Source organism: Medicago sativa, chromosome 1 (genome assembly GCF_051527215.1).
Source record: "Medicago sativa cultivar Bolivia chromosome 1, Bolivia_mono, whole genome shotgun sequence".
Lineage (NCBI taxonomy): Eukaryota > Viridiplantae > Streptophyta > Magnoliopsida > Fabales > Fabaceae > Medicago > Medicago sativa.
In genome coordinates, this window is record NC_140749.1 from 24,242,480 (window position 1) to 24,260,527 (window position 18,048).

Sequence of the window (18,048 nt, forward strand, 5' to 3'; positions counted from 1 at the left end):
TCATTAAACACTTCTTGTGATCATTAAACAACTCTCAATACAGTGCACTAAATCCTTAAGCAAACGGAGAAATTGAATTTTTTACAGGATCACAACTCTTGGTGGCCTAAAATGAAAACGCAGTGCACTAAATTCTTCATTTCCATCATGATTGGAATTGAGGCTGATTGTTGAACCTTGTAGTTTAACTCTTAGATGTTGAGATATACTTTCCACTTCTCAATACATTTCCATTTTCCATACTTGTGGCTAAATCATGCATAAAAAAATTGCTCAGAGATGTAAAAACACACACAAAGCTGGATGCAGAGTTGAATCATCTTTTGTTACAAATTAATCGCTTCTCATTTTCTCAACTATAATGTGCTGGAACTATTATAAAAGGTGAAGCGGTTGTGTTGTGGTAGAAGAAAACAGAGATAAGGCAAGAGAGAGAGAAGCTGGTTGAAGTTTTCAGCGGTAGTTAACTGCCGGCGGATTTTTCAGCGGTAGTTAACTACCACCAGGGGCATTAAGGTCATTTCCATGTGTCAATTGGAAGTATTCTTTGTCAAAAAAGCAACTCTGATTCACCAACAAACACAACACACGTCCCGCCATCACCACATTCACAGAACACGCTTCTTTCTTTCTTTCTTTCTTTCTCACAATGAACAAACAAATTCCCTCTCTGTTTCAACCACATTAAAAAATCAACTACATTCACATCCTTGTTTCAAAATAAAACTTCCTCTTCCTTGTTTCTTGTGTCTCTATTCTTCTTATTCCTTATTTTTTTTATGATTGATTTCCTATGATTTTTATGTACTCTTGAGTAGTGTTTATAAGGTAGTTATAACTTATAAAAAAAAAGTAGCGTTTTTAGAATTATAAATTGATTCTACTCTGATCAATAAACTTGTAATTTGTAGCGGTAAACATTCAATGAAGAGATTTTACAAACACTTGATGAATGTGAAAGTATACAATTTGTACACGTTTGAGGTTGTCAAAGCCAGGTGGTGATAAACAGCAAAACTAACAAGTACTACCTCCGTCCCAATTTAATTGACACAATTTTGTTTTTCACACGTATTAAGAAAAATGTATAAATAAAGGGGAAAGTGGAATATATTGTATTGGGAATGATAAAAGTAGTATTATTTAGTGTTATATTGTATTGGGAATGATGAAAGTTGTATTGAAAATTGAAATGAGTCAGTTATTTTGGGACATTTTTTTTTTAGAAAATGGGTCAGTTATTCCGGACGGAGTAGCAATAAGTTCAAGGAGTAGCAATAAGTTCAAGAGTAAGGAGTCATCACTCAACACCACCAGCAGAAGATGGTGTTCAACCACCAAAACATCCTCCTTGTATCTCTTCTGTTAACAATAACAACAACATTAACATATGTTGAACCTTCATCTTCAGAATCAAATATAATATCACGTTTCCAACAATATCTACAAATCAAAACCAACCATCCAACCCCAAACTACACTCACTCCTCCGAATTTCTAATATCACAATCCAAATCACTCTCACTCGAATCCCAAACTATCGAATTGGTACCCGGAAAACCAATCATCATTCTCAAATGGGCCGGTACAAGCCCAGAGCTACCTTCAATCATGCTCTACTCTCACACTGATGTTGTCCCCGCTGAACATGATAAGTGGGTCCATGATCCTTTCAAGGCCCATGTGGATGATGAAGGAAGGATTTATGCAAGAGGGTCACAGGATATGAAGTGTGTTGGTATGCAGTATCTTGAAGCGGTTAGGAATCTTAAGGGATGGGGTTTTCAGCCTAAGAGGAATGTTTATTTGGTTTTTGCTCCTGATGAAGAGGTTGGTGGACATGATGGTGCTGAGAAATTTTCTCTTTCAAAGGTTTTTCAGGAATTGAATGTTGGTGTAGTGCTTGATGAAGGTACTTTAAATATTGTGGTTATTTATGTGCTAATGTATCTTATCTCTATCTATTCAAATTCAAAGAAAAGTAGTGTGTGAGTTTTCAGGTAATGTTTGTTACTTTGTGTCTTTGTCTACACATCAATGGAAATCTTTTCCTGATGACATGAGGCGTGTTTGGATGAAGTAATCGGAAATTTTGGAAATTTAGAATTTTAGGTAATAAAAAAATGTATTAACATTTTTGGACTACTTTTATAAATTAAAGTTGAGTCATACTTTAAATTTGAAAAATAGGGACTAATTTGCAATTTTTGAAATTTTTAGGGGTCAATTTATAGTTTTTTAGAAAATTTATAGGGGTCAATTTGAAAGTTTTAAAAAAGTGGGACCAACTTGCAAGTTTAAAATAAGAAGTTAAGAACCAATTTGATGATATTCACATTGTATAGAGTAAGGAAAGAATTTCAGATTTCTAGCTTTTAGGTGTCATTTGATATATTCTTTTTACAGATGTGATATTCGTCAACGAAGGACGTGCAAGTTTAAAATAGTAAAGCAATCCAATTGGTTGTCTTTGTTACAAAAAGTTTGTTGTAAAACTGATTTGGATAGATTCTAGCTTTTAGGTATTTGATGGAAAACTGATTAATGGCGTGTTTGGAACACTTGGTGACCATGTACTTTGCATTTGATAGGTTGAAGCTCGAAAGAGTAATTTTAATTGGCTGCTAAGTATGTTTGGTTTTACTTTGGAAATCATTAGAATTGATTCTGCTTTGAGATAAAACTGATTTTTTTTGTAGAAGTACTGTTTAGTTACCGTTACTTTGCTTCCAAGTTCCAACACTCAGTTCGACTATAAGTGAAAAGAATTCGTTTTTGTGTGAAGCTTTTAAACTTTGCTGCATCCAGCTTGCATTTAGAGTGAAATAGTTCAAATATGAATTGCTTTGTTTCAAACTCAGATTTATTAATTTATGAAATCAATTTCATGCAAAATAACTTTAGTTGAAAGCTCACCTAAACACACTAATTTGGCGATGATATACATATACGGTATACCTAACTTTGGAGCATTGGCTTGAAGTCTTGCTCATTATTAAACTCATTTCTGCTTTTTTTCACATACAAACAAACAGGGCTGGCTTCTCCGGATGAGCATTACAGGGCGTTTTATGGAGAGAGGAGCCCATGGTGGCTGGTGATCAAAGCCGTTGGGGATCCAGGACATGGGTCCAAGCTTTATGATAATTCTGCTATGGAGAATCTTTTGAAGAGTATTGAAAGCATCCAAAGGTACCGTACCTCACAATTCGACTTGATCAAGGCTGGCTTGAAAGCTGACGGGGATGTTGTTTCTATTAACATGGCCTTTTTGAAGGCTGGAACTCCATCACCAACAGTAAGTCAACCGACTTCAATATTCCATCAAAGTGGTCAAACATGTCTTGTATAATGTAAAACTTTATATTATAGTTATTTGTCGTTATATCACAATCTTTGATATTGCAAGCAAGTGCAAATTGAATTGCGTTGCAGTTGATCAGGTGACCACTCTATAACTTTGATGTTGCGGCCGCAATCATGGTTGTTGTGTTGACAACAGTTTAAAACTTTATGTAATATTTACCTTTTCCTTATTATATGATTTATCATAACTCAATTATACATTGTAATGGAGTTTGCCAACAATCTATGCTTACCTTTGAAACGACACTTCATTTCATGTTTTTGTGTTCGCACGTTAAGAAATTTGATCAACTATCAAGGTTGAATTCCCCCGTAATGATTATATTCTATCCTTTTTTTTTTGTTGCTGTGCACCAGGGTTTTATCATGAATTTGCAGCCATCTGAAGCTGAAGCTGGATTTGATATTAGAGTGCCACCAACTGCTGATACAGAATCATTGGAGAGGCGAATTGCTGAAGAGTGGGCACCTACTTCGCGCAATATGTCTTTCACTGTAAGGAGCTAATTACCCACTTCGCTTTATATTTTTATCATCCATGTATTGTAAATACACAATACTCTCCGCTAATAGGTGTCTGCTTCGTCTTTCATTTTTATAAAAATTTGCAGCGCATTAAACTTGAAACTTTCTTCTTCCTTTTTAGAACATATCAGATCACTGCCTTCATTTTCTGTAATTTTATCCTCTTTTCCTTTCTCTGTGAAAAGGTTAATGTTATAACAGTTCCTCAAAATTTCATACATAACGTGATTATTTATTTTATGAATTTCCTTTTTTTGAGAACAAATTACCCCTTATTAGATTTTTCCTCTAACAACTTTTAGCCCTGACAGTTCAAAGAAAAGATATCTGTGCATGATGTGTTCGGGAAACCAGTCTTCACCAAAACTGACAGTTCCAATCCATGGTGGGCTTTGTTAAAAAATGCTGTCGAAGAGGCTGGTGGGAAACTTCGTAAGCCAGAGGTTTTTCCTGCCTCCACAGATGGACGCTTTTTCCGCAATCTTGGATTGCCGACAATTGGATTCTCACCTATGGCAAACACTCCCATTCTACTCCATGACCACAATGAGGTTTTTCTTATAACATATTGTGTTCCTAATTGTATGCTTATCAATGCAAGCGATGTCATTGTCTGTCTATGAAGCACGGACACAAACGCGGACACCGGACACAACACGGACACCAACAATAATTTGAGAAAATGATAGTATAATTCAGTGTAATCATAGGTATCATGTCGGTGTCGGTGTCGGACACCGGGACACGCCTAATCCGAGGAGTGTCCGTACTTCATAGTTGTCTGTACTGTAGGATTATTAATTATACATCTGTGTGGGATGCCTCCCACTTAACATTGCGACTCTTAGCAATACTAATCCAGTTGTTGGCATTTTCTGCTTGAATTAGCCTCTTTAGCTACGGCTTATTTGTCAGGTCAGAGATAAGTTTCTTCGAAATGAAAGGTGTTCACCATAAACATGCAAGAAAAGAGTCCATGAATATATAACAACTACCTCAGACTTTGTATTCTGAGAAATGTTGTAGGTTTGTCTGAGTCAAGGTTGTATTCTACTTGGAGAAGGTTGTGCCAGAACATCGTTGTTACACAAAATGACAATGCATTGCACCTTTTTTTTTGGAAACTTTGCACCTTATTGTTTTTTGGTTGTATCCTAATGTCATGCTTCTTATTGTACCTGCATTTTGTTTAGAGTTCAACTTTGACTTGTGTGTTGCTTTTTCTCTATGCAGTATCTTCACAAAACTGAATACTTGAAAGGGATTAAAATATATGAGTCAATTATTAAAGCATATGCATCCTTTGATGAACATGGAAGTGATGCAAGGTCCAAAGATGAGTTATGAGCAAGTGGTGTAGCATCTCCCCCTTCGTTAATGCCTACCCTCTGGCTTTGTCATGTACATTATTTGAAGTGACTCAATATTAGTTTTTGGTATGCACCATATCTGATGTGTAAAGTAAAGAGGAAACAAACTTTGGCAGAAGCAACTTAGCTTTCTGTGAATGTTTTAATGATTTAATTTTCCGTGCATATTTTTTTAATGGAAAACCCTGTAAAATGAAAAAGCAACAACAATATGCTTCTCCAGAATTTGAGGTAGTACCCTATAAATATAATCATAAATATATTGAGTCTGAGCAAGATATGCTTGTTGTAGGCTATGTAAATGATATAAGGGGCCGGACGGCTTTGTTTGCCCCAGCTTGGCTAATCGCATCCCCACGCAACGACATTCTTTGTCTGCCCCTTACCGTTCTTGCTCAGTCTTTGCAACGGCTGGGGAGGCAGTCGTAGAAGCGAAGCCCCACTTGACCATAAAATACGAGATTGGGCCCCTTCTCAAAGATCCATGTCTTTGAATTCAATTCCCTCTAATGTTGATTTCAAATTTTTATATGGTTAATTAGAAGTGAAATCTCAATATTATTCATGATATGAAAATTCTCTCCAACTTTTTTAAGAAGATATAGGTATAAAGAAAGACAATTTGGAGAATGACAAGATATCAATTTAAAATATTGTCTGCCCCTAAAAACGAGTTTATTGTGGCTACATTTAAATCATTGATGTATACACCGACGAAAAATAGAAAACTTTATTTGAAAGTTTAGTAGTACAACACAAAGTTAGAGGTAGTATATATATATATATATATATATATATATATATATATATATATATATATATATATATATATATATATATTTTTTTTTTTTTTTTTTTATGAAAAGAACTTTCTAAATAATAACTCGATATTCCTTAAAAAAAAAATAATAACTCGATATTGAGTTAGAACCGGTTCGGGTTTAAATAATAACCGGTTCGGGTTGATCCATCCCATCCTCGGGTGTACACTATTAATTTTTTCAATAATCTTTCCAATACACGAGTATAATTTTTGTATTCATTTAATTAATATTCTTTTTTGTTCAATAGTCTAATGGTTGAAAGTTTAATTGTGGTAACAAAGTTTGATACTGAAGTTCTATATTTTTGTGTTTAGCAGACACATTGGAGGTTTCTTCCAACAAAAGCATGAACCTGAAATATATAATTTTATAGAAAAAAAATTTGTAAAACATTTTGAAACAAATTTTTAGACAACTCTCCTTCTCTCTCTATCTCTATTATTTTTGTCCCAATAGAAAATGAGAGAATATGGTCACACACATCTTTTTTAATTTTATGGCACTCTTTAACACACATATATATCTTTTTATCTAAGAAAATCGTTAGGATTGTATATAGACACTTTCAAATTCATTCATTTATTTATTTTCAAATGATTGGAATACTTATTTCCATACGTTAATCACAATTTTTGTTTTGATTTGAAAAGTAAAAAAAAAAAAAAATATAACGTATTGTCAGGTAGATAAGAATATACCTTAGTGCTTGTAATCTATTCATGTTATAGTGGATTAAGTCCTCAAGGGTTTTGAGCCAAAATATCTTTGTAAAGGAAGCTTCCAAGTTTGGAGATTGTTTTCTCTATTCACACATCATTTGTTTTAACCAAACCAATTTTCTTCGAACACAAGGATTTTTTTTTTTTTAAATACATCAGAATTCAAACCCCCATTTTTTATGATTTACGTACTCACCTACATGGTGTGGCCGAGGAAGAGTTTGACCGAAATCCAACAGTGGACGCCAAATGTTCACTCTAAGATATATAGATCAGGGGTACCTTGCCAACAATGGTGTCGTGATCAAGGTTAGAGGGTTTAGTATATAATATGAGAGAGTTAGTAATTTTTTGGGGAATAGTGTTGAGCTTATTTATAGAGGAAATAATATAACTTATTTTCCAATTATTGGGGGAGCCTCTAGCTAGGAAACTACCACTTCAAGTGGTAAATGCTTAATCCAAGGGGTATATATAGGGGATTTTCGAGATAGAGCATGTCTATATAGTGCGAAAAAATTGTAGTGCGACTTAACACGATAAACGGTGGGTAGTGTTATTATACCATTAAAATAAATAAAAAGTAAAACAAGATAAAAAACCAAATTCAATCTAACGGCTTGTATTCATTCGTTGCTATTCGTCGGCAACCGTCTCGCACCATTAAGCTTTTTCCTTCGAGATAATATATGAGTGAACAAGCCATTGTCGATATAATAGGCAAGTGGACGAGAAAATAGGGAACATGGCCGAGTTGGTAGGGATAATAATTTTGCCGAGATTGTGCCCTAGTTATCCATCTTAAGATAGCAAAGTGGGGTGAGCTTGGCGATTAAGAACTAAGTGTAGGTTGAGCACGAATAGTATGGATTGAGGTAGTAAATATTTATATCAGTACCAAGACCATGCTAGAGATTACTCGAGACTGAGAAATCTCTGATGTATTTGAGGAAAAGTTCTTCATAGAAATTGCACAGAGGACAATATATGTTGGTATTTAGATTGCGATGATGAAGAAAAGAAATTGTCGGGAAATAATTGTCACAAGAAACTTAATCTTATATGGGAAGTGAAGGTGCTAGGATTCAAGACCAAGATAGCGAGGCTACATATATCATATGCTTCTTTACTTCAAAATCCAATTGTAATTGATCTTAGTAGTTTATAAATCATTGGTGTTTTCAAATTAAATGAATTTATCTTCGATGTTGGGCTAAAGTGAAGGAACTCAAAGTATCTCAATAAATCCTTTCTTGACAATGTTTTTAACTTTAATGATGGAACTCAAAGTAAAGAAACTAGTAGTGTTGATATGAGAGAGATTGTGAGCTCCAAATATAGAACCATGGCCTGTCAGACCCTTTAAGTATGGATAATACTTGGGTGACATTGTGGTTGGTGACATTGGTCAACCACAATGTCACACACGTGTACAAAGAACAATATCTATACAAGCTTATAAACCAGGGAAAAAAAAAGAGCTTTGCTATTTGTAGCGAAACCAAGCTCGCTAATAACTCACGAATGCACTAACACCGTTGGATATTCTTTTGACACAATACATCACTGGTTGGCACAACACATGGGTAGGTGAATAAAAAATTTGGCTTGACTACAATACATGTTGTGGTGTTATTTATAGCGATACTGTTTTTCGCTGTAAATATCTTTTCCCTAAAAAATTAGAAAGCAAACCATATTCCTAAGAGACTAGAAGTAAAAGCATAAAGTATATTATGCTTGCATTGGAATGAAGTAAAAAACCTACCAAATTATATATACTTCAAAATCAAATAAATCTATAACTTGTTGAAATATTTATGTAAATTTTTTGAACTAAATATAATCTAGAAAATAACTTGATGTGGTTATATATACTTCAAAATCAAATAAATCTATAACTTCTTGAAATATTTATGTAAAATTTTTGAACTAAATATAATCTAGAAAATAATTTGATGTGGTTTTTAAATATAGAGTATCTTATAGTTAAAATCTAGAGTTATCTTAGTATATATGTAAATATTTTGTAATAAGAAAATTGTAAAGTTTTTTCTCTCATTAAAACACGTCTCTCCATCTAACGTAAACAGTTCACAAGCTCAGAAACTACAATTTTGTCGTAATCACATCATCCTTTAAGTATGTAAAGGAGTTTCTGTGGTCACTGTAATATACTTCTACTCTTAACACTCACGTGAATATTTTCTTGAATTTATGTCTTTATGAATACCTATACTTCTGAAAAATTGGAAAAAAAAATTAAATAATGTCTTATTTTCCATCTTCGCCGGTCAAATAATTACTTTACCCACAATTATAATACATGAAATGAAAGAGGTTAATTTCATGAATGTAATTTGAAAATATGCAGCTCAAATGAGAAGGTTTGGAACACATATTTGGAATATTGTCATAAAAGGATCTAACACCTCCATAATATCATTAAACAAAAGCAACCCTCGCTTGAAATGTTTCATAAATGATTTTTAAATCCAAATCAGCAGAAAAAAACTAAAAACATAATAAAAACGATAGATAAACTCCCATAAAATTTGGTCCAAATTATTCAAATTCAACCTGCAGCCAGAACTTTGATCAATCCCCATGCAAATAACCTGCCTCTACACTGTGAGCCTAAAAGCTCATCCTCACTGCTGGGTTTGGCGAGCCAACATTTGTTGGTACATTGACAAAGTAGGAATGGGTTGACTATCATTACTGTAGATTCCAAGCCCCAGGCCAAAAGGAATATTCTCACTGTTACTAGAGGAGATAGATGAAGGACCTCGAGTGGTAGCACTAGTTGGAGTCCCAAAAGCAGCAAATTGGGATATTGGTATTGAAGAAGGCCCCAAATTCAGGTTACTCGAGCTACCATTTTTGCCATCCAAAGTAAAACAAGCCACTTTGACCTGAAAATGATTCTTAAAAAATCATAAAATTGATGCCACAAAATTTGCTCAATTCATCATGCAGAAAATACTATAGACACCCAAGAACTTACATTCACATTATGCTTATAAGAAAATCAACATAAATTGTTTATCACTTGAGAGAAATACCTTTACCAATGATGCAGCAATAAGCTTATCAACTACACCTCCAAAAACATTTGAATTAGGATCCACTAGAGACACCTTAAAGTAACTCATTCTCTTAGAGCCATTATTGTTGTCAACTACTTCTAACATTCCTGAGAGGGATAAAATCTCAAATTGACCCTGTGATGAAAAATAACATCATAGGAAGAAAAATTAAACTAATTAAAACACATTTAGTTATGTAAATCACCTATCACACTATTATAATGATATTTTCACATGTACACAAATGAAAATTTAAACACAAACAAAACAACAAATGCCGCTTCCTTCTCATAAAAATCTTAGCAATGTTGTTTTTTACTTTCAAATAACCATAGGAAGTAACATTATTTAAAATAAACATAACACCGGAAAATGCGTGTGACACACTCAACATCTAAATATAGTTGCAATGATGAAAGTAAATATGCTTAAATGGTGCCATTAATGATTTAAATTTTATGATCCCACCATTGTTGTCTGAGTGATCATTCTTAAGATCTTCAGGGGGTGAAAGATCATAATTTAGAGTCGTAAAATCCTAACTATAATATAAAACTTATACTTGCATACAAAAACACATAAATAAAAAATAAGATAAAAAGGGAAAATAAACTTAAATCATAACACTATACTAACTTATTTGAAAAACTCATTATCTACATCGTTATTCGAACATATCATCTACCATAATATTTACTATTAATTAGATCTTCAGGTTGCATTCATTTTAAGCCAAGTAGAAAAGGTAACCAAATCCTAAATTTTAGGAAAATGTTAACCAGTGCCCCCGGGCACTGGTTAAGGGTCAAATATAGTAGGATTTGCATTGAGAGATGTGTAATCAGTGCATTAAAAGCTGAAAAAGTATGTTTTTTTTATTTAAAATTTCCTCTTTTGGTTTCCTTAACCAGTGCCCCGAGGGCACTGGTTAACAAGACCCTAAATTTTAAATTAGTTCATGAGAGATCAACCCGAAAAATACTTAAAGGGAGATCACATCACATCACATATAATACTATTGAAATCCCATGATTTTGTCAATATGATAGTGATCCTGCTTTGATCTCCAACCCTAAAAGCACAAGTTTGATAATAAAGATCCGAGAAATTCTTTCTTAGTCACAAACACAAGTAAAAAGTGTTTAGACACACACACATAATTAAACAAAATTAAAGAAAAACTCATTGAATGATATGACTAAATTCTTTTACATTTATTTTTCTCTACTTGTGTGAGTGTGCCCAAACTTTTTTTTAATTGTATTTGTGTTCAAGCAAGTCTTCCTCTAAAGATCCTTAAGATCATACAATCCAACAAGGATAACCGTGATTTTGAGAACATTTAACCTCTCATCTCTCTCATGCCAAAGAAAATAGTGTAGACAAATTTTCACCAAAAATATGTATTTATTTAGGAATTGAAATTAAAGATAAAAGACTCAATATAAAAAGAGGTTAAAAATGGCTTATTTTGAGATGGAATCCCACAATGTACACTTTCTTTCTTGTTTCAGTGAGAAAAAACAAATTATTATTTTTTTGATAAATTGATAATGACAGTGATAGATTTCATTTTTAAAATCTCAAAATTGTTAATTAAAAAAATATGAAAAAGATTTCATTTTAATGTTCAATATGAAAAGTAATGTACTTTTAAGTATCATGGTTAAAATTAAATTGTACAAATATATACATTGTTTTATGTACTTAATATGTAACAAAATATAAATAAAAGAGATCTAAAAAGTCAAATGCATTTAATCCAAAACATTTGACTTTTTATGTGCATGTGCTTGTAAAATTGCCATTATGTCATGGTGGCTTATGTGCGAGTTGCCATGAGCCACAATGCCAATTATATCCACCATGTTTCTTCCATAAGTTGTTTTAATGTCTAGTGGTCGTAATTCACCAAAGACAAAATTGTCTCATTCTAAATTTTCGCTTGAGAATATATGTTCATCAACCAATTCATCTTACATTAGATTTCAGATCTCTTTCACTTAATACAGTACCAATAAAAATTTCTCCTAATCAGATACATAGTTATTGATTGTATTCTAATAAAAACATATGTAAAAATGACTACCTCACAAATAAAAATTCTTTCTGGCTGATGAAGAGCGACAGTGCCAACTAAACCATGAGCAGAAAGAATGCACATATCTGTATTAGGTCCACCTTGACAACAAGTCTTAAGTTTCGCAACAATGTCCTACAAACATAAAAAAGTTAAAATTTTTTGTTAGAACCATTCCTATCAAAGAATAATATAAAGTAACCACCCTTTTAACATCATCAAAATCTACATTATCATTTCAACTTATAAAGTAACCAAAATCTACATTAGCATTTCAACATATATAAGTAACCACGTTTTTAACATCATCAAAGTCCGCAAGAGCATTTCAGTTAATAAAGTAACTAGATTTTTAAAATTGTGAACGAAATTTATATGTGTGTGTGTGTGTGTGACATCTTAACATTGAAATTAATTATGGGTTCATTTTCATACTTCACCAGGGTTCACGGTGATCACATGTTGAGAGAAATCAGTTCCAGTAACTCCTGAAAATTAAACAGACAGAATAAAAATCAAAATCAAATAATCGACAAAATTTTAATTTAAATAATGAAAAAAGAAAAAAGTTTAACATGCCAGGTGCTTCAACTTTCTTCTTCTTGTTCACAGATCCACGAGGCCTTCCTCTTCCCCTAGTACTCCTCTTTGCAATTGAAGAAGAAGGAGAAGTAATGGTAGCATTTTGGGTTGGGCTTGAGATTAAAGCAATGTAGCCATCAAGAAAATACTTCCTAGGCCGACCCCTTTTTTTCTGGATTGAACCAGATCCAGAGGAAGCACCCACACATAGTTTCAGGGTAGAAGGAACAATGTTGTTGTTGAAAGGATCCGAATGAGGGGGTTGGTTAGTGTTCATGTTGAGTTGAGGGACAATGGTCGGTTCCATCATGGTGATAGGAACAGTGTTTGTGACTGGATTTGGACCCTCTAGTACAACATTTTCCAATTGAAGGTGGTGTGGGCGAGGATGTGGTTGTTGTAGTTCATGAGAATCCATGAAAATGTAGTGTAGTGAAGAAAAGTGTGAATTGTGAATAAGTGTGTGTATATGTAGTGAAGAAAGTAACCAAAGGTGGTGAATGGTGTGATGATGATAATGACAAAATGATGACTAAGGAAGAAAATCGTGAACCAAAAAGTCAATAACCGATGAATAAGGGATAAAACAATGAAGAATTTAGTTTTTTATTTTATTTAATTATATTCAAGGTTTTAAATTTGGTTTTTATTATATTTTTGGGTAGATAGACGAAAAGACAATAATAATTGAAAACTCATACACACACACATGGAGGAGTCGGGGATTCGAACCCTGATCACGACATCCAGCCTAACAATTTTATATATTTTTGTCAACTGAGCTAGGATTTGTGGACGGATTTTTTATTATTTATTGTTTATTTTGGTCTCCTTGTGAACTTAAATTTTTTTTTTTTGACAAAAATAAACGATATTCATTCATTCAAATTGATAGAGTACATCAATACAATACAAATTCAAAGTTGCTAAAAACAAAAACGATGAATCTGTGAACAAACTCACAACAACCATGTTAATAACATAAATCGACAGAGTATATATGCCTGCAAATATGACTATATTCAAGCCACAAAAATACTCATTCCGAATCTGCAACGTTGACGAAGCAAACATCATTGATTGAATCTGCACTCGATCAAAGGTAATACTCAATCTGAATCAAATAAACATCGTACTAAGACGGAAAATAAAAAACACATCGCACAAAGAAGGAATATCAAAATAACCAAAGTCGTGATTCCTTAAAAAAAAAAGTCGTGATAGACAACGAAATCACAAAAACAAACAAAAAAAAAAGCTGAAAATATGTGAAAATCACTTATTTAACTAAAGATAAAGAAAAACAATTCGAACGGGTGATTTTATTTTAAAATTTACCCTAAATCACCCCTCATTGGTATATCAAGAAGAAGAAAAGTTTTGACCGCGAGGATTTGAGATAGAAGAAAAATTGAGAGAGTCTAAAAAAAAATTATGAACTTAAGTTTTTTTTTTTTTTTATGTTAAGTTATTTGTGTTATTATTTAATTTATTTAAGACTTTAGGATATTTCCATTTTTATATATATATATATATATATATATATATATATATATATATATATATATATATATATATATATAATATTTGACTTTTATTTCACTTGTTATAATTTTATGTTTTTTATATCTTTTCTTTTGAGAATAAAATATAACTTTATTTTGACTTTGAAATAAAATATGACTTTTATCGTTTACGATTATTCTTTTTGACTAAGTATTATTAATGTTCTCTTTATCTTTTTATTAATGCTCTCTTTATCTTCTTTTTTTTGTGGTGTCTGGGGTTTGAACCCACAAACATTGTATATATTATGCATTGTCCGTACTAACTGAGCTAAACTTACGAGGACTAATGCTCTCTTTATCTAATTGTAATGGTCATATTTTAAAAAAATGTTTCAAAAATCAAAATGAGTCGCACTCTATCTTTTAATGTAGTCATAAATTTTTTTTTTCAATTTCTCTCTTTAATTAATTAGTATTAAGTGAATTTATCTCAAGTTATTATTTTCCTTTTGGATTATGATAATGGAAATACATGGTTAATAAAGATAAAATAGCAAAATTATCATTCCCTTTATTTTTCCTCTAAAAAAAATCATTACCTTTCTTTCATTTATCATTTTTTTTTAATATAAGTGAAATGTTAAAGACTTAATTGCATGTTTAATCTCTTATGTTTATTTTAGGTTTTAAGTTGTAACATATAACAATTACCAATAATCCTTACGCAACAACAAAAGCTATAGATATTTCAAATAACCATTGACAATTTTCTACTAAAGAAGTCAAAAATTAGATAAATATAATGGAGAGGATCACTAGTCTCTACCCATCCAACGAATGAGTTAGAAGTAATTTGAAGGTACCACTTTCTTTGTTTTTTAAATTAGAGCAGAGGTGACTAATTAGAAAAGAGAGGCTGAAAAAAATGGTTGCTTAATAAAAATATTGTTTGAAGAGGAGATAGAAGGAATTACTTTTTGGCTTAAATGCTCGATTAGTCCCTTAACTTGATTTTAAGTATCGGTTTGGTCTCATAAGTAATAAATGGTCCGTTTAGGTCCCTTAACTATATTTAAAGTAACAGTTTGGTCCCTTCTGTTAATTTAATTCAAAAAAACGTTAAATTTTGGTCCCTTAACTTATTTAATTAGTATTAGTTTGGTCCCTTAACTTATTTAATTAGTATTAGTTTGGTCTCTAAACTTAACGTGTTTTTGAATTAAATTAACAGAAAGGACAAAACCGATACTTTAAACAAAGTTAAGGGACCTAAAATGACTTTTTATTACTTATGGAATCAAACTGGTATTTAAAATAAAGTTAAGGGACCAATTGAGCATTTAAGCCTTACTTATTTGAACCCAAAAAAAAGGACAGAAAAGTGGTTGCACCGGTTTTTCTACTATATTATACTCAAGGAGCCTCTTCGTGAATTCTTCGTGAGTTTTTTGTTCGGGATATTCAGCATTTCTCCTAAAAAAAAAAAAGGCAAACGGTGAATTCAACAAGTGTGAATGCCGGTTGCGATACTGTAATGAACTGAACTTAATACAAGTAAAATAATAAATCTCAAACAATTTTCATTACTACAATTGATGAGAACAAGGAACAATTGATTGAGAACAATTTGTTAAAAGGGAAAGGTACAAGATAGATATAAGAACAAGCTTAAGAAGAAGAAATCATTCCGAAGAATGCCAAAGGGAGGAAGTAGAGACTTTCGTCAAATTCTGCACCCCCTTAGTGATCATCCTTTCCCTATTTATACACAATCACTAGGCACATGTCCATTTATCTCAACCAATTACATTTTGCCACGTGTATTTTCTCATGTGCTATTTTGTATCATAACAGATACTTTCGTGAAGAATTTATTCCCTGGATATAGCACAACTCTTTCTTATTTGGGATAGCTGCTGTATTTTTGTGGTTTATATATTTTATAAGTTCTGTTTCCAGATCAGGTTCCATCAAATCCTTGTGAAGTAAATAAAGGCTGAATTTTAGGATGAACAGAAACCAAACCATGATCAAACCGATTAGATAGATTTGTATAAAGGTGACGTTTAACCTACACAAGTTAATGAATTTGTGTATCATACACAATTTTCTTTTACCTGCAATAGACAGTTTTACCGGTAACATCCTATATAAATTTCACCTCTTAAGTTATTTTAATTTACATCATAAGTTCACCCTAATATTTTTAACTATTCTACAATTGCCAAAGGATTTTCCCTTTTATACATTTAATAATGGGAAATGTTAACTTGTGCACATGTTAAAAATTCCACTAATAGAAATTATGTATTGGAAATTGTGTTAATTTATTGCTCAAAATGTTTATTATTAATTTTTTTCATTAAATTCTTACCATTAATGGAATGAAATTAAAGCTTAACATTTACCCTAAGGGCACAAGTTAACATGACCCTTTAATAATTATATGATTAATTTCTTCCTTTTTTGTTTCTATCCAGAAACTCAGTCTCTCATCTTCTCCATCTGTCTACCATCGTCCTGCTCCTTTTCCTTCTCCCCTCTATTCTTCAATCTCGCTCGTCTCTTCGGCCATCATCAAATTCTTGATTTTACTGCTCCACTTTCACATTCAATCCTTAAGCTTTTTTTCAAATCATTTAATCATAAATCATATAAATCATCTCAAGTTCAGCTTTTTCTTAGTTTCTTTCAAAGAACCTTAAAGAATTTTTTAATCCACGAATTTGTTAAATTTTCAGAAATTGGTTTGATTCTCATGATCTTTCCACCGTGTTTGCTATCCGGGAGTTCAAAAATTTAGGGTTTACCTTTGAGATTGATTCTGAAAACAGAGTTGTTGTTGATGTGGTGAAAACAATTTTTTAGGGGGAGAACTGTTCTTATTGAGATGGATTGAGAAAGAAATACCCATATTGGTTCATAGTACTATTCCCCAGATCTGATTTTTTTTTTTTTCTGTTTTTTTAGGGGTAGTAATTTTGTTTTTTTATATCAACGATTCTCTCAAATGAATGATATTTCCCATATCAATGATTTTTAGTTTAATCCGTATATTTTCAATAATATTTTTTTAGGAGTTTCAACAATTTTTTTTGAATAAACAATATTTTTAAATTTAGGTATTTAATAGAATAATATGAACTTCCTGTACAAAAAAAAAAGAATAATATGAACTTCCTTAAAAAAAGAGAATAATATTAACTTTTTTCCCAATTAATTATTACTTTTTTTAGTATTCAATTTAATATTTTTATTTAACAATTTTTTTCATAAATGCATCCGTGCAGTTCTATTATTGTAGGACACCACATTTGCAAATACCAACAATTGAACAAAAAACCCACTAAACAAGTATTCATTCTTCTTTCTCTCAAAAAAAAAAAAGTATTCATTCTTCAATCTTGGCCATTGAATTGTTTAATATTATATCAATGGTGAAAAACAAATTTGGGTATGATACACAAAAAGTTTCACTTGTGTATTCTAAATGCCACCAAATTTTGGTACTTAATTGGATTTTATGCATCCACATCACTCGTTTATAATTTTTTAATAATAATACTTAATAATCACTCAATCCTTCCAATCTAGTATCTCATACAATATTTTTAAACAGGACTCATTGATCAACTATCTCTCCAACCACTTAAGATTGCAGTCTTAAGTAAGACATTCGGTCTTATAAGACCTCAAATAAATATCTCCCCAATAAGATACCTAATAGATATAAAGTCTTAAATTTTGTAAAAAAAATATATAAAGTCTTAAATGTAAAATACTATCTCATTTATACCCGTATATAGATTTTAAGTGAAAATAATAATAGTAGTAGTAGTAATAATAATAATAATAATAATAATAATAATAATAATAATAATAATAATAATAATAATAATAATAATAATAATAATAATAATAATAATAATAATAATAAATACAAGTATATTCAATAATATATAATAAAAAAACGCGAGAATTATTA

The 18,048-nt window shown here is 31.6% G+C and overlaps 2 protein-coding genes across 3 annotated transcripts; one reads left to right on the forward strand and one right to left on the reverse strand.

The window, feature by feature from the left end:
- Nucleotides 1-1,291: 1,291 nt before the first annotated feature.
- LOC146953794 (uncharacterized) lies at nucleotides 1,292-5,537 on the forward strand. Of its 2 annotated transcripts, XM_085711731.1 has the most exons (5): nucleotides 1,292-1,912; nucleotides 3,036-3,298; nucleotides 3,724-3,861; nucleotides 4,203-4,442; nucleotides 5,125-5,537. In XM_085711731.1, exons 1-5 carry the CDS (start codon nucleotides 1,324-1,326, stop codon nucleotides 5,236-5,238), a joined length of 1,344 nt encoding a protein of 447 aa, XP_085567857.1. In that variant the 5' UTR covers nucleotides 1,292-1,323; the 3' UTR covers nucleotides 5,239-5,537. The 2 variants fall into 2 exon arrangements, with proteins under 2 accessions (XP_085567857.1, XP_085567859.1); XM_085711733.1 differs by lacking the exon at nucleotides 4,203-4,442.
- Nucleotides 5,538-9,149: 3,612 nt separating this feature from the next.
- LOC146953795 (AT-hook motif nuclear-localized protein 10-like) lies at nucleotides 9,150-12,973 on the reverse strand. Its single transcript, XM_085742814.1, has 5 exons — nucleotides 12,553-12,973; nucleotides 12,409-12,461; nucleotides 11,983-12,108; nucleotides 9,870-10,028; nucleotides 9,150-9,719 (listed from the first exon to the last, which is right to left on the reverse strand). Exons 1-5 carry the CDS (start codon nucleotides 12,971-12,973, stop codon nucleotides 9,456-9,458), a joined length of 1,023 nt encoding a protein of 340 aa, XP_085598940.1. The 3' UTR covers nucleotides 9,150-9,455.
- Nucleotides 12,974-18,048: the final 5,075 nt, after the last annotated feature.